The sequence below is a fragment of the Nuphar pumila genome, chromosome 6 (assembly GCF_984573655.1).
Source record: "Nuphar pumila chromosome 6, dmNupPumi1.hap1.1, whole genome shotgun sequence".
In the NCBI taxonomy this organism is placed as follows: domain Eukaryota; kingdom Viridiplantae; phylum Streptophyta; class Magnoliopsida; order Nymphaeales; family Nymphaeaceae; genus Nuphar; species Nuphar pumila.
In genome coordinates this window covers 103,438,809-103,464,617 of record NC_143254.1, presented here as the reverse complement: position 1 = coordinate 103,464,617, position 25,809 = coordinate 103,438,809, and the positions used below count along the sequence as shown (strand labels likewise).

Below are 25,809 nucleotides of genomic sequence, written 5' to 3'. Positions count from 1 at the left end.
TGGAGGTGATAAGAAAGGATATAAATGCTTTGAACCTCAAAGAGGACATGGCATTGGATAGAAATGAATGGAGGAGAAGGATTCATGTGGAAGACCCATAATGATTTTCTTTGTTGGTTCATATGGCCGACCCCAATTGTTTTGGGACGAAGGCGTAGTTGTTGTTTGTTTGTTGGTGAGAGTGCCTCATAACAAAAATGCTAACCTGCCGGTTAAGAGGTTTACCAATAATGCACCCACATGGTTCTTTTCCAAATATAACCAGGTGACGCATTGATTGCATAAGGACAAACAGGGTTCCCAAAAGGACCGGGGCTTTGCGTCGGTGAAACAATGCCAGGGCCATTCCAAGGGCTTCTAGGTCCAACTGGAGGAGCATTAGCAAAACCAGCAGCCTGCGGGGGAATCTCTCCGTAACTTCCAATAGGGTATCCTCCACCATAACCACCACTACCACCAAAAGCAACGGCAACAGGCGGTGGGTACACACCGAGCCACCCGTTCCCATAGCCTGCAATTGGAGGTGGGGGCACATAACCCGGGAAAAGCCCATAACTTGGACCATATGGAGAAGAGAATAAATACCAGCTCCATGGTTATTACTGTACAGATACCCTCCTCTGCCACCATCCATCTTAGCACCCTAAATTACCATCTTTCGGAACAGCCCTCTTGACCTCCACTAGCTTGTCATTCAATTCATGGAAACTCTTCTGCATTACATCATCGACTGCATCCTCAGAGTCAAAAGTGATGAAACCAAAACCCCTGGGCCTATGGGTGGCACTGTCATACATTACAACCACATCTGTTATCTTACCAAACTTCTCAAAATATCCCTTGAACTCTTCCTCTGTTAAATCGGAAGACAACCCCCCAACAAAAAATCTTCTTTGTTCTAAATTGACCGCTACTAGGGCTGTTATTATTATTACTGTTGCCGTTGTTGTTATCTCTGTTTGTTCTGTTAGTGTCATTATGTTGTTGTTGTTCCCCTCTAGGTACTGCTTTTTTCACTTCTACTGTTCTTTTGCAAATAGAAATATGTAAATTTTGGCCTTCACATTTAGGTTGTTTGATAACATGGATCCCGAGAATTAAGTTTTGTTTATGTATTTGTCCTTTTTTCTTTTTTGGTAGTCCAAAAAAAAAAACATTGTTTTTATATCCACGAAATACAATCGATTGACCCGTGCTTTGTTGGCAGGGTCTGTTTGCATAAAACACTAGATCCTCCTTTTCCACCAGGCAGAACACCCAAACTTTGACCTTGCAGCAAGGGATGCATATTGCAGGTTTTCGAACTAATGATGTCTCTTCAGTTTGGTGAAGTTATGAATTGTCCCCTGGCCAGATGAGCGAAGCCCCCCGTGGTCATTTATCTTACCACGAAATTGTGCAAATTCTCAAGCTGGACTCAATTGGAAGTTGCCTTTTCAGTTTTCTTTTTACTTTTTTCTGCCAAAGAGAAGTTTATTAAAGAGACACTGTTGCAATCCTAAGCTGCAGTTTGGCAGCTTAATCCTACTTATGTAAGATTAGATTATGCTCCTAAATGTTTTCTTTCCTTTACCTTTTTCATTTCTAGAACTATGCTTTGAGTTTGATCCTGAGACCCCTTAACAGAGACGCAGTTCAGCATTTATTTCATCTTTAATTTCCAAATTAAAACTCATAAATGCATTTTCAGTTTTTGAAAAATACATATAATTTTCTTTTAAAAAACAAAGACTTAATTTGTCTCAAAAAGTAAATATATATAGTTATATATATAGGAAAATGGAACGTACTAAATGAAACATGATAGTGGATTTTCATGAATTTCTGATGTTTTGTCAAAATTCTAACAGTACAGATGTGATCTATATGCTTTCTTTTTATAGGAATCACTTCTTAAAACATTTGATTCGGATGCATGGATAGGTTTTTATAAGGTTTCAAATATCAACAGCCTATCATTTTCATAAATTTTTGAGACTCCAAATACCATTTTTTTCATCCAAAATGCATGATCCAAATGTTGATTTCTAAAATGCCCACTCTGTTAAGGGTGTTTTGATCATTCACATCATTTAAATGTTACCAACTTTAATGTATTATTTAAGCATTCATTACCCCCACATTAGGGGTGTCCCCGACCTGTACTATACCCTATAGGGTCGGTCATCCGATTAATTTATGAAGCTGGGAATGCTTTGTGAAATTTCATACGAGACCCGAGTTTCGACTAAGATACGCAATTTTTTAATATAAAAAAATAAAAAAATATTATTTAACTGGGTATGGTTCATGGAATCCTTATAGGATGCGGGTATGGTTTCTCCTATGGTGACTTGAATTAGACCTGAGTCCAGACCTGGTACGGTGGTACCATCATCTAAAATCAGGTCTGGGTTTGGTTTCTGAGTCCCAACCAAACCCGACCTGTTAACGCCCCTACCCCACACACATACATAAGCCCGATGACGAAAGGTTTAAGACTTTTTTTTGTTGTTTAGCCAAAGGAAAAAACAGAATTTATCACACAGAAAATTAAGGAATGTTCATGGACATCTTCTGTATATATATCTGACCATTCCCATAGGTTGTAGGCCCTACTTGCGCCAAGGTTTACTTTCTATATCATATAAGACTTCCTTTCTTCGGTGTAATAGAAGAAAAAAACCAAAGGCAACGAAGTGATGGCTGACTGGTAAAAGTCACGGTATCTTTGGCAGGGACCTTGTGTTTCATCACACTTACGGTATTCCCCCAGCTTGACAATCATAGGCAGGGAGAAGAGGAGAAGATTAAAAAGTAAAGAATCAAAAACCTTATTCATTCTATGATTGCAAAAACAGAATTGTTTGGTGAAGGAAAACGATTGAAATCTTGCTCAATTAAAGGAAGAAAAAACAAGAAAAAAAGCTACGGTTTAGAGAAAATATAAGATACGCTACCAACCAATACTCAAAACAGGATGAAGCAATCAAATGGGATCAATCTTGACTCGAAAAAAGAAAAAAAAGAAACATGCCAACTTAGAATTTGGTGTAAATTGAGATTCAAACCAACACTTTCATTTCATTGGTCATAGTATCTACAACAGGATACACAGAGCAAACCAACCATGTACCAACGAAAAGAAAAAAGAGGTGAACATATCTACTTCCTAGCAGGAACCAACAGCCTTGGTTCTACCTTGTGCTCCGGACGACCCTTAGAAGGGGATTTTACCACAGAAACTTGGAGATTTGAAGGGGGATGGAGAGAAGGAAGATGGTGACTATCGTATTGAAATCTCACCAAGTTGCCCTCTCTAACAGCACAAGACTGCTTGCAGGAAAGATTTATCAGTCTTGATCTCCTTGCAGAACCCCCACCTTTGTTTGTGTCCTGATATCCCCCACCTTTGTTTGTGTCCTGATGTCCCACACTTTTGGTGCACTCCATCAAAGCAGCAAAGAAAGGGTCTTCCATAATCTTCATGCTCTTCTTAGCATTCTTTAAGGACTCCTTTGGTTGAAAAGCACAAGGAGGTGGGGGAGGAAGCTTGAGGTTGTTTAGGACCTGCCCTACAACCTCAGGCATCCCCTCTTGGCATGGTGGGGGTGGCAGCTCAAGCTCTGGAGGGTACCCTACAGAAGATTGTGTTGGTGGGAGATGATGCTTGGATACGCCTGGCTCTTCTTCCCATGAGAAAGGCACACGCCATGGTGAGCTTAGTGAATGAACCTTGTTGCTCTTCTCTTCCTTGGACACATGGCCATGAAAGAAACTCATCTTTTGTTCAACCCTTTTTAGGGGAAAATGAGAAAGGTCCTTGATTTATAAGGGAAAAGCTCATTCCTCGGGACCGAAAGAAAAGCTTATAATAATAATAATAATAATAGTGAGGATAAGAAGAAAGGAGAATTCATTTGGTTCACGCCTTGTAACCGAAATATATCATTTCCTCTTGTGTGTCAGTTTGTGAAAGGAGGAATGCAGTGAGCAAAACGTGAAGAGTCGTAGGCTTTTTCCCTCCTTTTTGTTGGGTTTGTAAATATATTTTTCTATGTTCTTTTAACGTGCAAAATGCTTACAAAGACTTGGTTTGGCTTACAAAGACTTGTTTTGGTGGTTGGTGTTCGGCAAGAACCCGTGTCGGCTAATGAGCCCAATAGTCCAAGCGTCCATCCTGTCCACGGTTTGTCTCGGTACGGCAGAGATGCTGTCGATGTTATGAAAATACTTTTCAGACACAGATACAAGGGTAAATACTAATTAAGGTACACAACTATTGAGTAGAAATCACCATATTTATTTAATTTTATTTTTGTCATAATTTTTTGTGGATCTGACCCTGTAGACGTGATCTACCATATTTGTTCAGTAGGAAATAGATTTTGAATCATGTGATTGTGATATATAAGCAAGGTTTACAAGGACTTAAAAAAATGAATGGCTCACAATGTACCAAAATTTCACAACTTAAAAAGGCATTTTTACAAGGAAAAACACAATGAAATGATTAATTCTTAGTAAACCAACCATGTTGAACGCATCTACAAGGTCAGATTGAGCTGATACACCTTGCATCTATGATTTAGATACCAAACGTAAACCCCTGATATGATCTAAAAAAGATTTCAATATTAATCAGATATTATCAGATAAAAACCTTAACTTCTAAATTTCTTATAGATTTTGTTTCAGATTGTTTATATATTACTCACGTTTTGTTACACGCAACCACGATGGAACGCCCTTTGCCACAAAAGGATGCACTGGAAGGAAAATCGTTTCCAAGGGGGAGGTGCGAAAAAAAAAATTATCTCAAAAAAAAAAATGATGGAAAACATTCCTCTGTCATTTAATAAGCATCCCCGCCACCCAATTGTCATAGGGTTCATTTCACCCCTAGTGAGAAAGAGGCCCTCTTTCTTATGAAAGAAGGTCTCTTTCATAGGAACTGGGGTGAAACAAATGCCCCCTAAAAGTTTCCACTATGGGTGTCTTGAAACTTTAAAGACTTGGGGCTGCAACTTCTTGAGTCAATAATAGCTCAGTTGGGACCTTAGAGCAGCCGAAGACTTCCAATCCGATCCAGAAGCAGGTGACCTAGTCAACTGGGTTGTTAGGCCAAACTTGAAGCCAAAATTTTGTAAATTTTTTTAAGCATAAAATGACAAATTTTTTTTTTTATGAGGGAAACAACCTCCATAGGACAGCTCTTGTGAATGTAAAACCTCCAGGTACCCCCTCCCCTGCCAAGGGAGGATCAAGTGAATGGCAAAGGACACATATGGGGTATCGAACTCACGAAAATGTCCTTTTAACTTAAACGCGCAAGGCTGACCTAGATTGGTGTATGTGCTAGCCTAGGCCTTTTGGCTAAGATGAAATGTAGTAAAATGACAATTATATGTGGACCACGTAGAAAAGTTCATTCATTTTTAAGCAGCTAATAAAGGGATTTTAGGTATTGAATATTAAGTAATGGGTCCATGCCAAATTAAATATGCTAAATGAAACGTGCTAAATGAGTTTTTCAGGTTTTTTTCGTTTTATTTTTAAGTTCTTGCCTTGAAGTGTTCCATTCCGACACATGGGTAAGTTTTTATAACGTTCAAAAAATCAACGCTCTAAAATCTTTGTAAAATTTTTAGGCTCTAAATATTATTTTTTTCATCAAAGACACATGATCCAGGTGTGGATTCCTCATAAATCGACCGTGTCCAATACATTTATGGGGTCGGAACTGAAAAAAAAAAACAACAGAAGAGAAGAAAAACCCATTTAACACGTTTCATTTTAGCATATTTCATTTAGCTCGGTCCCATTTCTCTTTAATATTCATTGGTTTGCTTGGTACGTTCATTCAGAAATGAGTTACTAAGAATGGATCTCATTGCCAAACGCATCCTCACTGGTGCCTCTCGGTGGGAATTCTCTGATCCTGCCTATTTTTAGAAACTTTCCTTTTTTTGTTTTCTGCTCCAAACGTTGATTTCTCATCAATGGTAATTCATGTTTGATTGTTCTTTACTTAGTTTATAAAATATATATCTCTTTTGTTTCTCTGAAAAAAAAACAAAAAAAAATTGGATTGGGAGCACCTTCAAAAAGATTTCTTTTCATGTTCAAAGCTGCTGGTCTCAATGCCCCCTCTTCATATACTATAATACCAGTTCGACATTCTCATTTCCTAAGATCACTGATCTATTTCCCTTGCTACACCAAACGTTAGTTTTTTTTGTATTTATTGGATTAATATGCATTATTTTTATATAAAATCAAAAGTTTACAAAACCCGCCCGAGTCACAAGTCACTATTGGACAAGCCGATTCTCAGGTCATTGGGTTTCTAAACCATGATTTTTGTACGCTCTTCCTAGCTGTGAATCTAAAGCTTTTCATACGATTTTTTTTCACAAAAATAATCAATTTTCAAAGAAAATTTTTACCATTTCGTGGCCTGGCCTAAGAGAAATGGCTACCGCTAGGTTGCCAGCATGACAGTGTCTGGATATAGGGAGTTGGGGCTATTTCTCTTTGTTTTGTTTTTTTATAATTGTCTGCTTGAATGTCATGGGCTAATTGGCAATTCCCACCAACTCCCTTCTTTCATACTCTTATCACTATTTGTATTCGGCTTGAAGTTTTCACATCTGGGTCACCCTGCTACCTAATTATCTACCAAAGATTTTAAGGTGTTCCCAGATAGGTGGTCAAATCCTTAATACCTCTGCCTTGGGGATTCAACTTCCAATTCCCAATTTCTGATGCCCCAAGTTCAATTGCAGGCTAATGCAAAAAAAAAATTATTACAATTATGTAAGATCTCATGCAGAAAACTGCACAATGATGAACATTTCCAAACTAACATCTTATCTTACTGATTAAATCTTTGAAATCTGAATAGTGTTAATTGATTCATGGAAAAAGGCTTTGATTCCAAAAGAATGAAAATCATGGAGGGTGGACACAAATCCAAGTCAAATAGATGGTGAATTGGGTTCAGACCTAAATCAATGGAACTCATAAGGGCGATAGAATTAGAAATTTGTTATTTGGTAAATCTCTTGAAATACTAGTGCATGGCGACTCCTGACTCGCTTTTAATGGGAAAATATCCACTGCACTTATTAACGATAAATGTCGACAATCAAGGAACCTGCTGGAAGAGTTTGCTGTATCCCGACTTACCCTGTTAAGAGGATAACAGTAAAATGGTAACAGCCAAATGGTGGATAATGACCAAATGGTCAGTTAGTCGGCTAAGTCTGAAAGCTTTTCAAAGGGAAGGAAGAAGATCAGATGGATCAGATTGAAAGCTCAAGTCAACATTTTGTTTGTTGTAACTAAATTATCTTTTTGTTTTTGTTATCTCACGAGATATGAGATCTCTCCAAAACGTGTAGATATAAGCTCTTGTGTTTTTTTCTGAATACAACACATCAGATTCTATTTTTTCACTTTTCACGTGAAGCTCATCTCATTCACAGCACTCTAATGTATTTCTATGCTCTAGCAGAAACTCATAGGTGCAAGCTTCATTTGATCAATCTAACCCTGCAGATGCCTTCAGCATTATGAGTCCAATTAGTCGGATTCGCGGTAGCCAAATTCAGATCTGATTAATAATCAGATTCAGATTTGGTATTGAGTTTTGCATTAAAACCAGAGCACAAAACCGACTAAACCCCGAATCCAATGTTGTAAATATCAGGTTTTAAGCTAGTTGGATCAGTATTCGGTTTTATCTGATTCCATCAGACTCCAAATCCGAATAGGTCAGATCCAATTAGGTTGGACTCGGTAATGCCTAGATCCGATCCCACTTGAGTCTCACCTGGTTACATCCCTAAATGTAACTAGTTGTCCTTGTTAGCTAGAGATCAGGTTATGCAACATAACCAGGCGTCATACTCACCTTAATGTGTTCATTTTTTGCTACTTTTTGAAATATTAGCTTTGATTATTACAGTGATTGGTGTTCTCGCGTTTTCACAACGTTCGTACTAACGTTCACATGTTGTATTGAAATCTGAGAATCTGGTAGCCGCCTTGCCAGCAGCTGCAAATTCTGGGAAAGGGAGCTGCAAGGTGAGTGAGACCCGTGACTCCCTTTTCTCAGGAAGTGGGTGTTTGCCCTATCTCAAGAAGTGCACTTTCTCAGTTCAATTTTCTCAAGGTCAAAGTCATTTTTGGTAGGTTTCTCATGTAGGCATGGAGATCTAAGGTCTTGGTCAAGGTCCACCTTGGCTTTAGGTCATGGCAGAGCGGTGAATCCTCACCTGTGTCTTCAGAATTGTAGTCTTCTCACGCTTTTGCGGTGACTGGTATCCCCTAAATCACATTACACGTGATTCCTGGGCTATTCACCTTGCTATTATCTTTTGGACAACAACAACTACGCCTTCGTCCCAAAACTGCTATTATCATTTGGCCAAATTGTGCTTTTTTTTTAGAACAAAAAGTGTTTTCTCAGGTGTTTGCAACAGTCTTTTTATAGGCAAGCTGGGGTTAGGCAGACCCAATCAGTTATACAACCATACCATTGGGATTTGAACTTGCAATGTGTCAACACAAGGTGACGTGTACTCACTGCTCCTACCAGACAACTGGATCCCCCCTTGGTCAAGTGCTTGAAACCCTGCCCTAACTAAGTCCACCTACTCACAAAAGAATAACCATTGATTTATAACGTGGAAGAATCATAAAAAAAAAAAACAATGAAGCCTTAAGATGGAGTTGCTTGGCAAATTGGACAAGCCCAATTGTGGAAGAGCTCCATCTAGCCTTGCGCTTAGGAGCAATTCATGTAGTAGTACTTGTTGCATCTAACCAGCATAGAGAGAGAGAGAGAGAGAGATGGGTAGCTGCGCAATCAGATCAATAAGGTGCAAGATTGCTAGCCGTTGGATCTTATTAAGATTCAGATCTTATTAAGATCCAACGGATAGAAATAGCACTACTAAAGACATCGAGTGTGAGAGCAATTTTACCCATTTTCGCCGCTCATCTCTCTCCCTCTCATTCTCCTTCCCATCTTCCCTCTCCATCCCGAGTTTGATCAGACGACCACCACCGGGGACGAGCACCGATGATGAGAAACTCGCCGGAGATGAACACCCTCTTCTGCTCTGTTGAGCACCATGCCATCGCCTGCTCTGCCTGATACCTCTCTCTCACCGAAACCAGTCGTGGGCGGCCTTGCTGCTCGCACTCTTGTCGGTGCCTGCTCGCCGATGACTCTGCCTTCCCCCACCCCCGTTGCTCGCCGGTCATCGGAGCCCATCTATCTCTCTCTCATGACCTTTCGACCTCCGATCTGGATTGACCGGACGACCACTTTTTTTGCCATTTCCCGCCCATCGTAAACCTGTCCCCATGCTCGATAGCCTCTCTCCTCCCTCCCCGTATCCCAACCCCTTTATCTCTCCTCTCGCAGCCCCCAGCCTGACTCCGTCCCTCTCTTTGTGTTGCAGCTCCGTCATCGGCGTCCGATCCACCATCAAACAACACCACCGACCCTCCCACCACTACTGCTGAGGCTCCCCTTTCTGCGTTGCCCAACACCATCATCGCACCACCCGCAACCCTCTCCTTTCTGCGTTGCCCAGCACCACCCACAACCCTCACTTCCTTCTACGTGGCTGAGCATCACCGCTGCCCAGCCGTCTGAATTCCCCATCGTTGATCGCTGCAGAGCATGAAAAATGGTTCACCTGACTCTTCTTTTGTGTTTTTCTTTTTTAATTTTTTTTTGCTCTATCAATCTTGTTTTTTAATTTTTTGCACTTGGAAAATAGAAATTAGATTTTTAAGGGCTCTGTTATCAAATTGAAAGAGGCCCCTGAATCTTTTGGAGATCAATCTCTAGAGGTATCCAAGTTTAAATCTTAGGAATAAACAGAAAAGCACTTGGTTGGTAGTGATGTGCATTTCTTGACAAATTGAGAACGTAATCAGTTACTTATGTCTCGTTCTTTTGCTTATGATATTACTTAAAATTTTGGCATTGCTTGGTAGTGGTGACAAGCATGCTAGCGAAAATATGTATGCCGTACTGGGAGACTTTTTTAGGAAGTGAGACAATAAGCAACATTGGGAATGCAGTTCTCTATGAATGCATATGCATTGTTTCATCTATATATCCCAGTCCTAAATTACTAGATGCTGCAGCTGAAGCAACATCCAGATTTCTAAAGGTTTGTTCAATGCAGAATAGATTTTTGGTTTGCTTCCTAGTTACTTAAAGTACACTTAATAGGTCAGATGGTTAAACTAACCTGGCCCTCTTGCTTGTAGAGCCACTGAAGGCAAGATAGTGATCCTCATCCTGAATATGCTTTTCTGATGTGAACCGAGTGGATTGCAAGCTCTTCTGAAAGATTACACTGTTGAACATGCTTACTGCGAATGTTGATATGGTTTCTTTAGGTGTTTTATTTTATATATCTGAAAAATAAATAAATTTCCAGTATCCTAGTTTGTTGTGATTAACTTATAATCCTGATTTTCATAAGTAATATCCTTATAATCTAATCCTTTTATTATCATTTGCCATTAATAATGTTCTCATCACTTTTACCCCTTTTCTGGGGAGTTCTTTATAGCTGGAGAAAGTGTTGTTTCCATTAAATGCTGTTGTCATGTAGGCCAGTGAATAATTATGTCAAGGTTATCTTCTACATGATCCAGGTGGAGTCATACACGTTATGGGGGACCCTAAGTTGCCTACTGTTTTCATTTTCTGTTCAAATTTCAGGTTATCTGTTGGGTGCTTGGAGAATATGGAACAACTGGTGGGAAGTACACAACTTCTTACATAACCGGAAAGTTGTGTGATGTGGCTGAGGCCCACTCAAGTGATGGCACTGTTAAGGTAATGCTGCATTTGAACCTTAAGATTGACCCATTTTTCCATTGTGATTCTAAATAGATGCTTTGATATTTTTATTTCATAGTTCGTGGTCTTTCTTCTACTATTACTTTTTTATTCTAAACTGGGTTTTGAGCAAAAAAAAAGCCAGGTTTGGTGTTATTGGGTGACACCAAAACCTGGTTCACTTAACTGGGCTTTGGCCGAAATGGCCAGCCATTTTTTTTTCATTCTTGTTAGATAAATGGCTGGCCTGCCCATGACCAGACCCACCTCCAGGTGGGTTCAGGTTGACCCGACTCACCTCGAGTTGGGTTCAGGTTGGGCTGGGTGGGTTTAACCTATACCCGACCCAAACCCTACTCATTTTAGAAGGCCTAGGGTAAGTTGGTCATTTTATAACAAAAACGGTGTTTTAGAAGGCCTTAACTAATGCACCAAACACACCTCCTTTCAGGTTACAATTTTCAAACAATTTCTTTATCCAACTGACTTCTACGGAAGTTTATCCAAAATATGAGGCGCCAAACGCATCCTAAGAATTGCTCAGCGACCCATATATATATATATATATATATATATATATATATATATATATATATATATATATATATATATATATATATATATATTATGTGTGTGTTACTATAATATGACAACCTGAAATATGGAAACTAATGTGTGAACCGCGATTTTCAAGGATTTTTTGTTTCTTGTTTTCTCTTGAATTTAACTGTACCTATGTGATCTACATGCTTGGTTTTATAAGAACTCCCCCTTGAATCATCCGATGTTGATGCATAAACAAGATTTTTTAAATCTTTAAAATCAATGATCCAAAATATACGATCTAATGATTCATAGCAAATTCACTATGCCAAGCACATACACATGGTTGGATTTGCAAAAAAGGTGTTGGAAATGCCCATATTTCTAATTTTCAAATTTTAGTGACTCTCTCTCTCTCTCTCTCTCTCTCTATATATATATATATATATATATATATATATATATATATATATATATATATATATATATATATATAAGAGACCTTACGACCAAAGGGAAACGAGAAATGACCTAAGATTATATTTATTTCTTCCCTTCTTTTCAAACCTTCAGAAGCAAGTTTAGGTGTGTGGACGGAGGGTGTCTGGTGGTCCTAAGCTTTTGTTCCGTGCCAATATTGTCACGCAAGGACTGGAAAATGGAAGAAAGGAAAGAACATGGACATCTTTTTTTAGTTCATATAACTTTTTCACTCCAATCATTTGGCGTTGTACTCATTCAAGACCTCTATTTTTAAGTCATTTTGTCTATGCCTTCTCCAAGTCTTCAAAGCCATTTATATAAGTTCCTCAACAAATATTTGTTTTGAGTTTTCTTTAAAAAAAAATTGATTCGAGTTAGTGCATCAACTGCAACCTACACTCGAACAAAATGGCGTTCTTTTCTTAAATTAAGGTGGAATGGACAAAGGTTGGACAAATTGTACTGAAGCATTTATATAGCGCCTATGAAGTAATAAAAGAAGAATTCAACAAATTCAATGCATAATTTTGTGGGGATTAACTTTAGAAAATTAAAGAAGCACAAGGATCCCATTGGCAACTTAATTATCAAATTGGGCAGGTGTACTTTTTTTTTGGATAATCCAAGGGGAAAACCCCCCATCACCGATCTCACCTTGGCTGGCCTCCCATTGGTAAAACCCTTAAGGTCCCCCCGGCGACTTGGCAGTACACCCTGCTTCGACCTTGCAGCAAGGGACGCAAGGGACGCGACTCGTGTGTTTCAAACTTGTGACGTCCGATCAACTTGGTGACATTCACAAGTCACCCCTATCAGATGAGCTGAGACCCTGTGGACGGACAAGTGTGCTTTAATAAAAGGCACCATGCTTGACCATAGCCTAACACAACAATGGAGTGTCATTCAAAATCTCCCTAGCATGAGTCAACACAAGGAAGATTTTTGGAACATGAACCAAGATTCAGTTCACACCCTTTCTATATCCATAACAAGCTTACGAGAATAAGCTAGTGGACTCCTGCACATTCTAGATGCATCCATTAGGTAGCATGAAAGCCTGTTGAAATTTTTGCTTAGCTGAGTGGGCCAGGCAATTAAGCTTGAACCAGGTATGTTATGAGTTATGCATATACATACATACATACACTATTTTTCAAGTGATAATTACCTTAGGATCAAGTCCTTAGTGCAATAGGTATTTGTGCAATTATGCTCTTAGGATATAATTGAGCTTTCGCTTATTCGTGAAAATTTGATTCATGTCTTACACTAGGTGAGACTCTAGGTGAGACTGCTAACCTCGACACGAACAACCTTGAACAAGATCTTGGCTTTAAATATGGGTATGAATCCAAACTGCAAGTGAGTATGAATCTGAATTAACTAGATCTGAATCTTAGTAATGAATCTAAACAACAACCGGATCTAGATAGCAATTAGAACTGAATTGAATAGTATTTGAGTTTGGATTCTAATAGATATGGGATCTGAATCTTAAAATGGATTTGAATACTAACTTCAAAAACCTCAACGAAGAGAGAGAAAGAGTAGAGCTTGTTGAGAGGAGAGACAGCACTCCTGAGAGAGAGAGAAGAGGCTAATATTGGGATGAGAGAAATGGGAGATGATTCAGGCTCCAGCCCCAAGTCACCCATAAAGGCCATAAAAATGCCTTTAATGGGTCAAAATGATCTGTCATAATAGGTCAAAATGATCCACCATAATGGGTCTAGGCTAGCCATGAATGCCCAAATGACTAGCCCAAGAGGAGCACCAAAAATAACCCTGATAGGGTTAGGATAGGCCTTGATCGAGTCAACCGGTCAACAATCAAACAAAGGGGCAGCTACTGGACCATTTTGGACTATAAATGCCCATGCAAAGACATTAGACTTGGTCCAAACAAATCTGAATAATATCAAGAAAGATTCGAATAGGATTAATTCTAAGTCAAACTCAATAAATGAGCTTGTCAAAATCAGTTTTGGACTTGAGGATTAAATTTGTCTCAACTACAAAAAAGTCAAACTCAAATCAAACCAAACCAGATCAGATCAAATCGAGTTGAATTCAAATCTAAGTCCAAAGTCAAAGGTCAAGGTCAAGATCTAAGACCCAAGGTCTAAGATTCAAAAATAAAAAGATGCACAAACCCAAGATCATGCCTTTGAAGGTCTTGCGAAGGCACCACCCCTCTATATAAGGACAAGAGGTTTCTCAAAATCCTTTAATATGGGACTAAACTTTTGTAGAGGACCTAACACCCACCAACTTAGGAAAAATGAAAAATAGAGGATGAACCATAATGATAGTTTTGAGTAAAAAATTCAACAATCTTTCACGTGGATCAAAATTATAAAAAACAACTACAGAGGTTGTTCATGAAGATTCAGTGCATAAGTGAAGATACTTTTTGGGTTTGAACCCACGTTAGTGTTACTTAGTCTTACTCAGTCTGAGACATTAATAGTGTTAGCTTTGAATTGAGAATCCTAATTGACCTTGTAGACATTGTAACACACACTTTCACTTCAGGTGGTTATAGTGTATCTACTAATATATAAAAGCAACATACTAAGGGTCTCGTGGTATATCTCAGTTTGATGAGTAGTCTAGGGACAAAATTCAAGTTTCATAGAAAGCGACCCCTACCTTCATACTCACATAGGTAAGTCCATCAAGGGTGTAAACTTTTTTGAAACACTCCAGCCATAAGGCCTATGGATCTTATTAAGAGTTTAATTTGAATTTAACCTTCTTACATAGGTTTTGAGCACTTGACACTAGAAATGAAAAAAATATTAAGTGCACTATCTAATCATTCAGAGACTTGTTTTTCTTAATGAATAACTTGACATGGTTTGACCCTTATCATGTGATTAGGTTTTCATTAACGGTCATTGCTTTTATAAACTTTAACTGCATTTTCCCCAATGTCTTAAAAATGATATCCTGAGAAAGTTCATTTGTCAATGAATCAGTTAAGTTGTGATAAGATTTTACATATTAAATTGAAATTACTTCTTGCTTGAGTAAACTATTTACGTAATTGTGCCTTAGACTTATATGTTTAGATTTTTCTAACATAAATATTACTTTTCACCTTTAATATATTTGTTTGACTATCGCAATACATAACTTTTAGGAGTATTGGCTTATTTCCTAACTATACCTCCATTAAGAGATTTTTTAATCATTCAACTTTCATACTAGTTGATGCTAGTGCTATCAATTCTACCTCCATTATTGAATGAAGTTATCATAGTTTACTTCTTTGATTTCTAAGCAATTGTTTCAGATCTAAGGGTAAATATATAATCACTTTGTGGATAATAATTCATTAGATTCTGAATTTCAGTTTGCATCATTGTACCCTTCAACTACAACAAGTTCTCTCTCATTGAATATTTTATATTTTAGAGTTTTTATGTAACACCCCATCAATTTAGATAAAAAAAATTGGAATAAATTTTTTTTAAGACAACGAAATGCCAGTTAGCTTATCTGGTCTAATAGTTGGGTGAGTTACAGGGTAACATAGAGAGTACTCAAATAATATTTAATGACATCAATAAATGTTATGTCCAAAGTTATTACAATTTCATTAATAAAATAACAAAAGGTTTATCAGAGTTAATGCAGGATCACAAAAATGAAGTCTCATGGCTTCGTCTGCAGCAACATTCGCAATTGCCCGATAACTTTAATCGCTACCTGAAAAATAGTAATTCAGATGGGGTCAACCTATACCCCGTCTGAGTAAGAAGCATTATATCCATATGAATGTACTCAATGTCATGTGTACATATGTATATGTTTAACACATTCACATACTAATATTGAAATGTTAAAATTTATGTAATACAACCAACTCATGGTGAAAACATTAATGAAACTATGTTATCTAATACATGATTCATAATTATATTATAACAATTAAAGTATGAAGGCAAACTTTGTTGAAACTCTACACTATATGAATAACTCACATTTATATTATAACAATTGCAACTTCAAGCATTGAGTGTACTTAAAAACATTTAAAAGTGAACTGACTTTATATTTCTCTTAATTTTCCTTTGGGTACGCACAAGCATTCGACATCGTAGCGGATCGATACCACATGGAGGTATGTTATACTTTTCTCATTAATATCTTGTGTGATTAGTCATACGAATATTCAAAGAGAACGGTTCGTGATCGAGAGAGTAGTCCCCAATGACTAGAACTAGAAATAGGATACACCCTGTAAACTTCTACAGAAGACTTAAATCTACCAAGTAGGATGTATTGGTAGTCTTGACCCCTCCTAACTTCGAGAACTGGGGATCGAGTGAGACGTTGTGAACACCCCAAATTTTTCAAAATCTTGTAAAAATGACCCTTTTGCCCTTAACCCCGTTTTTCTGAGAAAATCAAGTTATTTCTTCAGATTCCTGGATTAGATTTCACATTGACATATTCAAATTCAACTCCGAGTCTGAACTCAGTATTTTAAATCCAAATCTGAGCACTGTTGTCCGATTTCCAAAATAAAATTACAAAAATACTAAAAAATGATTTTGAAAGGCTCGGGCGGCTCATACGGCACTCTGTTGGATTCTCGGCCCTATATTTCTCGGTTCGAGGTTGTAAACCTCGAATATGTCTCAAAAATTCAGACATAAACCCATTTTTTTTGAAGAAATTTTCTCAAAATAGCTCAGAAAAATCCCCTTTTGTAAATATTCTACAGAAAACACAAAAAAATAGTTTTAAATCTTTGATTTTTCGTAAAGCTCTAGGATTTTATTCTAAAAATACAAAAAAATAGAAAAATAATATAAAAACCCAAAAATTGAGAAAAAGCTACAAGAAAAACGAAGGATTTCCAAGCTTCTTGAAGCCCTTTTTCCAAAAACCTCATTTCTTAACCATTTTTTTAAAAAAAAAAATCCTAAAAAGGGGTCCTCTTTCTGGAAAACTTAAAAATATGTAACGACCCCTCTCCCGAACGTTCTTCCCATTCTCTCCCCATCGTCGATCTCAGAACCGACTTCCCCATTATTCACCCCACATCCGCAACGAACCGTGGCTAGAAACATCCATTAGCCCCTTTAAGAAGAGGCCCCCAGTGACTCTCAGGAGGGAGAGAAGATCCACCATTATTGATCATCTAACCTTCTTTCGATTGAACCCACCCTCAAGCAGGAAGTTCCCCTTTATCATCCACCTTTTCAAGCCAGGCTCACCCTGAAGAAAGTCTATCAAACCCTTGCAAGCAAAAGCGAAGTCTCCAGACTTCTCTTCGGTTCTCCCCGAAGGAGAATCGACCCCTTTCCTTCCTTCAGAAAACTCCTGCAAACAAAGGATCGGATCGGCTGTCTCCTTCAGAACTCCAGCAATCCTCAAATCACAGGAATCGATCCCGTCCGGCAGCGACATATAATAGCCGTCATTATCTCTCCTTCTCAATAATCGGTGATCAAATCCCCTGCAACTACAGGTAAGAATCGTTCCCCTCCTGATGCAAATTTCCTTTTCTTCTTTCATTAGATCTTTTTTTTTTCTTTTTTTTTTCTTTTCTTTTTCTCTCTTTCTTCATCCATTTAGCGCATTATATGTAGTATCGGTCTGCCTATAGCAGTCTCGATTTGCATTTGGCAAAAGAAATCCAACCCTCTTCCGGGTTATATCTATTTCATTGTTATTTCAATTTTTCTCACAGATTCTTAGATCTTCTCCGATTTATGAATTTTCATTACCATCGCACATTAGTTGTAGATGAATCACCATGTTCTTCTTTTTTTTATCTTTTTTTTATTTTTTTGTCATTTGTTCATGTTCCTCAATCCATGCGTGATTCAGCATCACCATCCTCTTTGTCTCCTGCCATTAGCATCACCGGCATAAGGATCATCATTAGCATCTAAAGGCAGAATTAGCCCATAGTGAAATACAGTGCCCAATCTGGGTTTTGCTAGGTAATTTGCTGCATTGCACGACATTTTTTTTTTCTTCTAGGGATGTTCATTTCATTATAATTCCCCTTTTAGATTTATTATGTTTTTCCCCTGAATGGTTTATAAGACTGTCATCCGAGTTATGTTTATTTGTTATTCATATGATCGATATCTTCACGTTCAACAAGTTGTTGGCGTTTCATCTGCTAAAATGATCTGGAAGCTTGAACTACTGTGGTGATCAGGCTGTGGAATGCCGACAATAGCTCAGAGCAATGTCCTGAGACTTCTTTTTGCATTAGCCTTTAGCTGATTAATTTTGCTTCCCTGCATATCCCTTTGCTGAAGTGTTTCATTGTTTGTGCGTTAAATTGAAATACTCCATGTTTTTTATCACTTTGTACTCATTTTATACGGAGTAGCGTTACATCTAAATGCATCATATTTTGTGTATTAGCCTTATAATGATCTATCTTGTCAGATCCAAACCATGGGAGAAATTAAATCCCAAACACCTATAGAATGATGAAGTCCCTCAAATTATTCCTGAATCTATGTTAGGAAATCCATCAGAAATGAAGATTTTTTTTTATGTGGCTAGCCATAAAACACTGCTTCATGTATAGGTGAGTATGTGCGTTCTTTGTTTCCTCTTTCCCCATAAGAGGAATTGAAACAATTGTTAGTATAACCTGTATGTTTTGGCCCACTATTTTCTTGATCTTGAACTGTTGAAGAAACTGGACATGGTTTGTATATAAGATAGTTTGGGATAGAACAATAAGCCTGCCCGAGATTTTCCTAGGGAGGTTCAGTAAATTTAATATCTGGAATGATGAGAGGAAGGCTCCCAGCTCTAAAATTCACCAAGGTTCAACCTATCATTCTGTCTGCCAGGGGCAAACTCACATTGTTGAATATGCTGAAACTGGGAGTCGCCATCGTGCGTCATATCCAGGAGACACCTCCTATCCTAAAACCCCCGCCCATCTGCCCAATATCCCACTCGCATGTATGTATAACTGATTACTATACAGGTGAATTCTTTTCCTTAGTTTAAAGGGAATCAATGTTACACAATTTGTGTTGAAATCTTGATATTCTGTAATGAAGCTACTTAAGAGGCTTTCCTGCAGTGACTTGCTATGGTTATGGTGCGCTCAGCAGCGTGACATCAACCACTCCTACCATAAATTGCCAGAACAGATTTAGCTTGAATCATGTGATCAGTCAGTTCATAGGATATATGAATCTCGTGGAAGTTGCATTACATACCCGTTGTCATGTTTCCAACTGAAAGCTCGACTATGAATATGCTTAAGGCTATTAAGGATATTCTGATTATCATTCATAATTACTCTATGTTAGTGGAACCAAATACAGTACTAAATGGTCAGTAGTTTCAGTTGTTGTGGATTTAAATTGAATACATTTGTTGAGTTATAAAGCCCTATGAATCTCTCCTGAATTTAGCAAATGACAACCAACCTTCCTGTAATAGCTGAGTCCAGTGCATTTACAACAGTCATTGTATTGGGTTGATCATTAGATTGTCAGTTTAACTTTCTTCTGTTTGGGTATCCATACACCCACAGGTAATGTAACTTGGTCATTTTATTGTCTCCTATTATGGTTGGCTTGACTTAAATTCACCAATTTCTTACCATTTGAATTCACTTTCCCTCTTCCATCTTTTGCATCCGTCAACCACCTACATCTTTCATCATAACCAACATCTATTCACTACCCACTTTTACCTCCAGTCTTCTCACCATGCGTCAGCCAACTACATGATTTTCACAAAGTTCCCAGCATCTCCAGCTTATTCACAGTCATCATCTACACTGGATGTCGTCATCTTCCACACCTGACCTTCATTGGCTACATTAGCCCCTCATCTAGCATTTTCACAGCACACACTACTTCACTCATATTGCATATCCACTGTCCACTACCAACATCATCTCCACCATCCATGAGTTGCTGTAGCTTCATATTTGCCACAGCAGATCCACCGATGGTTGTGAGCTATCATCCACCCCATAACAAGCATAATTGGTTGTATTCATTAAGTACACTGCCCTTCGACCCACAGCTGCATCATAAACATCTAGTTAGTCTGAATGGTCAATTGACCAGTCTCTCAATCTTAGATCCCACTGGGTTTTGCTCCTGCAATACAACAGATTTCTTCTAAGTAGGGCAGTTTTCATCACCAAACCCAACCAGCTACTGCTGCAATGCAGGCATCACAACCCTACCTCCGCCAGCATCATGCCTATCATATGTATGTATAAATATGTTCATATCTTATGAAAAATTCCTAGTCATAGGAATACACCTACATGCTTTCATGAATCCATCCCCTTATGTATATACATAGCCATGTATATTCTATTAGGCTCTTCGTCTTATAAGGCATTACCTTTCTTTTATATCTGTGTTTTCTACTGCGTATTAACACTTGATTTTTGCAGGAAATATGTAGAAGATATTATTACTCGGGGTTGTACATTTGATTTTATCCATTGTAATAGTTAGGTTGGAATAAGAATTTACATTTCTTGCTTTAGGTAGAATGAATGAGCATTATAGAATATCATGAATGGTTTATTCCATGCATTTTTCCTTTATTTCTCAAAATCCCCACAATGGTGAAACACGAATGGCACGTGCACCATTTCGTAAGAGGTAAGTTAATTCTAAGTTGACGATTTACATCAACGGCCATAGTCGGGGTGTGAACAAAACTTAGAATTCTTATCTTTTACGAAATAACATTGGATCCACACTGGATCCATTTTCAAAATCCATCATATTTTCTCAAATTTTTTTTCTTTTATCAAAATTTAACTTAGGATTAACTCAAAATATATACCAATGGCCATAGTCAGGGTATATTGAGGGTTGAGTTCATTTTAAATTCTATAAAAGCACTAAAAATGTATTTTTATTCTTCTTTTGAATTTAAATATAGATTATCATATAATACATTCAATGACCATAGTCAGGGATGTATTATATTTTCAATCTTATTTTAATTCATTTAAAGAATGAAATAGCTTTTTAAAGTCCAATTTCAAACTTGTTCAAATTCATTCATCATATAGGGTAGGATTGCATCATATTTTTCAAAATTCTTTTGAAACCCCAAGTGATTTTGAACATCTTTTCTATTTTAAATTCCAAACCTATCTCAATTTCAAAGTCCAATTTGACTTTGAAATTTCAAAATCATTTCATATTCAAACTTCAAATTTCCAAACTCAATTCAAAGCTCAATTTCAAAGTTCAATTTAACTTTGAAGTTTCTAAATTCATCTTCTGATTCTAAATCCAGTTTTTCTTCAAAGTTTTAAATCAAAGTCTGACTTTGAATCTCAAACCCAAACCTTCTCAAGTTCAAAATCTGGATCTTCAAAAACCCAGATCATCTTTAAAAGTCCAATTTTTTGGACTTCTCAAAACCCAAATCCAAAATCAAATCCTAGTCTCAACTTGGATCCACATTTCCAAGTATAGAACTCCATTCTACTTTGGATCTCCAAATCCCGGATCCAAAATTCCATTTAGAATTCAAATCCTTATTCTACTATGGATCTCCCATCACAGATCCAAATTCCATCCAGGATCCAGATCCTCATTCCATTTTTGGGTCTCAGATCCAAACTCCAATTCTTAGGATCCAGAACCCAACCCTACATTGGATCTCAGACTTCAGATCCAAATCCATTTTAGGATCCATATCCTCATTCTACCATTGGATCTCAGATTTCAGATCCAAATACCATCTTGGATTCCAGATCTTGTATCCGATCCCATTCAAAATTTCAAAACCAAATTCCACTTTAAAATCTAATTCTCAAAGCCAGTTCCATTTTCATTCAAACCAAAGTTCCTATTTCAGATCCTAAATCCAAAAATCAACTCAAAACTCTATTCAGAATCCAGAATTTGGATTCGGATTTCATCTTGAAATTCCAACTGTTCCAAGTCCCATTCCTCAATTCCTTTAGATCCCCCACATTTCCTTTGAACTTTAAAAATCTCAAAGTTAGAATTAAATTCCATTCCAAATATTCATCCAAGTTCAAACTTCCAAATTCAAAGTCCATTTATGACTTTGAAATTTTCTTTCTTTCAGTTTTAAGATCATTTCTCTCAGAAGATCCAAATTCATTTTCCTAAGCTCTGATTATTCTAAAAACTTAGAACTTCAAATCTTAAGTTCTAAGTTAGAAAACATTTCTTCACTTTATCTGATTCACTTGGAAATTCTTCAAAATATTTTCAAAAAGAGCATACATCTTTGCATTTGCACAAGTATGATTCATTGTGCATTTTAGACTTAGGATAAATACTTAGATAAATTCTTCGCAAAACAAAAGGCATAAAATTCGACCCTTGGTTCGATTACCCCTGGTAAAGGCGCCAGGAACGGTCGAACCTCGTACCGACGAGCGGATCCCGTCTCCCAGTTTTCCCGCAAAATATTTCAAAAACGGAGGCGAGTTATTTCAAATATTTTTAAAATTAAGGTCAAGTGAAACCCGCAAAAGAGTTCCTCTCTTTCTTTTTCTCTTCTCTCTTTTTCTTTCTGTCTTTTTTATCTTTCTCCCTTCAAAAAGGAGGAAAATAAGAGGTTGGAAAGGAAAAGAGAAGGAAGAGAGAGAACATTACGAGAAAAAAAAATTGCGATGATCACAGGTTTGGCGACCGTGATGGGACTCGTCTTCGTTCGGTCGAATTTAATGTCTTTTCTTTTGCTTTGATATTATCCAAGTCTTTATTCTACATATGTCAGCTTCATTTTCATGCAAACCTTAGGAGCCTAGATTTTGTCCTAAGCTGACATCATTGCATATAGGATTTAAGCATGGTTTGGTAGGACCATATTGAGGAGATTATTCATGTTCACATTAGACTTAGGTTTTAAATACAACTCTCCTCAATTTTAGGGATTGAATGTAAACAATGTATGCAAGTGTATGCTTCCTTTTATTTAAAACTATCTCTTTAGGACTTGCATTAGAGCCATCTGATTTTTTGCATGTTGAACATGTTTTCAAAAACATTCCTTACCTATATTGCCCCGGTCTTCACGTTGCTGGGCTGTCTCACTGAACCATAGTTCGGGAGAGAGCCTCACAACTGGACCACTTATTTGGGTTCGCGCCCCCCTACCACGTACCTAAGGGCCATAGTCCGAGGTATATCGGTAGGTGCTCAAGGATGTTGGGAAGTCATTACCTTAGAACCGGAGAAATATTTCTATGCCACGTACTTCGAGCTTCGGCTTGGGTATATCGGCGTATCTTGATTGGAATCAGATGATCTGAACCCTAGAGTTAGGATTAAGGTCCTACAAGCCATTTCAAATATTGCATTTAGAGTCAGCCTTTAGGGAGTGCTGTATGCGCATCCTTGTTTGTGCAACTTTGGTTGTGTGATATTTCTCTTATTCTCTCATATATATATATCAAACCCTTTTTTCAAAACCCTGGGTGTATTATTCAAAACTCACCTTTATTTTCAAAAACCCCAGGTGTATATTTCTCTCTACCTACATTTTCTTTTTCTCTTTTTAGATCAAATTTTCTTCAAAACCCTGGAAAATTCTTTTAAAATCTCCTCAATCTTTCAAAATTTCCAGGTTTGATTCTTTAAAAGGTCTATCCGTAAGTCCTGCATTTTATCTAATCCTCCTTATTTTCTTCTTTTCCCCAGTATCATCCCAATGGCGTCAAATTCCCTCGATGCTGTCTTTCCCCGAGAACATGTCTTCTATCAGATTCAGGATGGACCCCCGGATCTGCGGGTCATCCAGTCTCGTCCTTTCTTCCCTCGGTGGTATTATTCTTGGTTCGCCACCTTCTCACATATGTTCCCAGACCACTTGGATGACTGTGGGTTGGAAATGGCATCAGCGACAGGCAAGCGAACCATCAACGGAGCTCTGATTCAGGCTATGGCAGAACGATGGAATCCACGTACTTACACATTCTGGTTTCCATGGGGAGAGATGACTCTGCTGATGGACGAATTCAATGATATTATGGGATTGCCCGAACCAGCCGGTCAGCCAGATGATCCGGTCGATCAGCAGTTTTTGATCAACATTAAAGGAGTGGACGTTCGAGAAGCCTTGGCCAGAGCCACGGGGAGCAGATCTTGGCCTCTCACTGAGATTGGTGGAAATCAGTTCATCGACCTATTTGAACTATATCAAAAGTATGGAGCCTACAAAGAGGTTGACACTCTGTCTCGAGCAGCAAAGGACAGGATTCAGCATGCCATGATCCTGTGTACAGTGGGGTTAACTTTCTTCCAAGATGGTCAGAATTTCATAGACATCAGAGTTGCTCAGCTCTTTTGGAGATGGGGAAGCAAGCAGATCCGTCAGCTCTCAGTCTCCATGGCCGCATTAGCCTTCCTTTACAGAGGTTTGGCTCGATTTGCTCTTGGGGAGACCATTCTAGTAGAAGGATGCACTTACGCCTTGCAGTCATGGTTCCTGCGACACGTTCCTTCGAAGGCCAGTTCTTTCAGGTTCAACAGTAAGCAGCCGAAGACAGTCATCCAATGCCGAGCTCTGATCGAGAAGCTGCATCAGGAGGAGATCACCTGGGATTTCTTTGATAGAAGAGAGACTATTCCTCGATACACTTATGCCCGTGACAAGCGCTACAAGTTGATGGGCCCTTTCTTTTGTGTTGATTATCAGCCGAAACGATGTCTGAGGCAGTTTTCGCAGCGGCAAGTTCGTGCCAACACCCGTTTCCCGACAGGCAACGTGTCAGAATTCAACCTGCAGTCGGATCAGTGGTCTGGGGCATATCATGTCGCTAAATATACCTGGAACTCCTTTATTTCTCTGTCTATTTTTCCTGGGCCAAATGTATCATCTGAATATCAAGAGTGGTGGCAAACTGTCTGCCCACCCTCTCTTTGTCTTTGAAAGTTAAAGATATCAATAAAAATTTACTTTTTGGCCAAAAATGTTGCTTTCTGTATTTTGTTTGTAGCACAAATAAAAGTCACAAAAACTTGAGTGACGACCTAATCCCGGGTAAAAGGGATATTTCTTTCGCATTTCTTCAAATCTTATCATGGTTGACGACCTCGCCTAAGTAACAAGGCACATTTCTCTATTATCATCAAATGGTAATACAATCATCACAAATCGTGTGATGACCCAATCCCGGGTAATGGGATAATCTCTTGAAATTGTCTACCAAATCCCTTCATTTCTTGCTTTCTCTCAAAGAAATTATAATTTTCAAAAAAGCTTTTTCATACTCTAACCATTCCCATATTCTACAGGAAAGCTTTGGCATCTGAAAATGGTTCAGACAAGGGCTGATAAGAGGGCCGCTCAACAGCACAGTGACAGCGAGCTAGAGGAGATGAATTCTCCCCGATTATCCAAAAAGCATGACTCCGGAGATGAGAGTGATGTTGATCCAGCCATGTATCGGGTTTTTCAGAAAATGATGACCAAGATGATGGCTGAGCAGGCCAAAGCTGCTCCAAAAAAGGCAGCTTCCAAGAGCAAAGCGAAGAAAAAGCCCATGAAGAAGCCCGTCAAGATCAGCAAGCAAAAGGTACAGCGTGACAGTACTTCTGAAGATTCTGAGTCAGCAGAAGAGAATTCTGAAGAAGAACAGCTGATATACATCCCAAAGCATCTGCGATCATCAAAGAAGCCAGTGGAAGAACCTATGTCAGTGAATAAGCCCAAGTATGGAGGCCCCGCAGAGGATTCGATCCAAGCCTTGACCAAAATAGTCAAAGACCTGCAAGTCCGAGATAAAGGAAAAAGGTCATACACCAGGCAGGATTTCTACCTTGGTTTGGAAAGAGACATCAATTTGGAGAATCTCTCCCGAAAATTCATTAAATTCGATAGATCCGGAGACCCCAAGGCCCACCTTGCCATGTTCTTCGCGGAATGCGCCCGATTCAGTGAAGACAACCGTGCCC

At 38.3% G+C, this 25,809-nt stretch overlaps 1 protein-coding gene and 1 long non-coding RNA gene across 2 annotated transcripts; one reads left to right on the top strand and one right to left on the bottom strand.

Annotated features, from left to right (window-relative positions):
- Window positions 1–221: 221 nt before the first annotated feature.
- On the bottom strand, window positions 222–977 carry LOC149835488 (RNA-binding protein 1-like). The gene is made up of 2 exons (XM_090009597.1): window positions 653–977; window positions 222–511 (listed from the first exon to the last, which is right to left on the bottom strand). The coding sequence occupies exons 1-2, from the start codon at window positions 975–977 to the stop codon at window positions 222–224; spliced, it is 615 nt and encodes a 204-aa protein (XP_089865723.1).
- Window positions 978–9,704: 8,727 nt separating this feature from the next.
- LOC149835487 (uncharacterized) lies at window positions 9,705–12,178 on the top strand. Its single transcript, XR_016432626.1, has 2 exons — window positions 9,705–10,855; window positions 11,975–12,178. It is a non-coding gene; the product is annotated as an uncharacterized LOC149835487 (long non-coding RNA).
- Window positions 12,179–25,809: the final 13,631 nt, after the last annotated feature.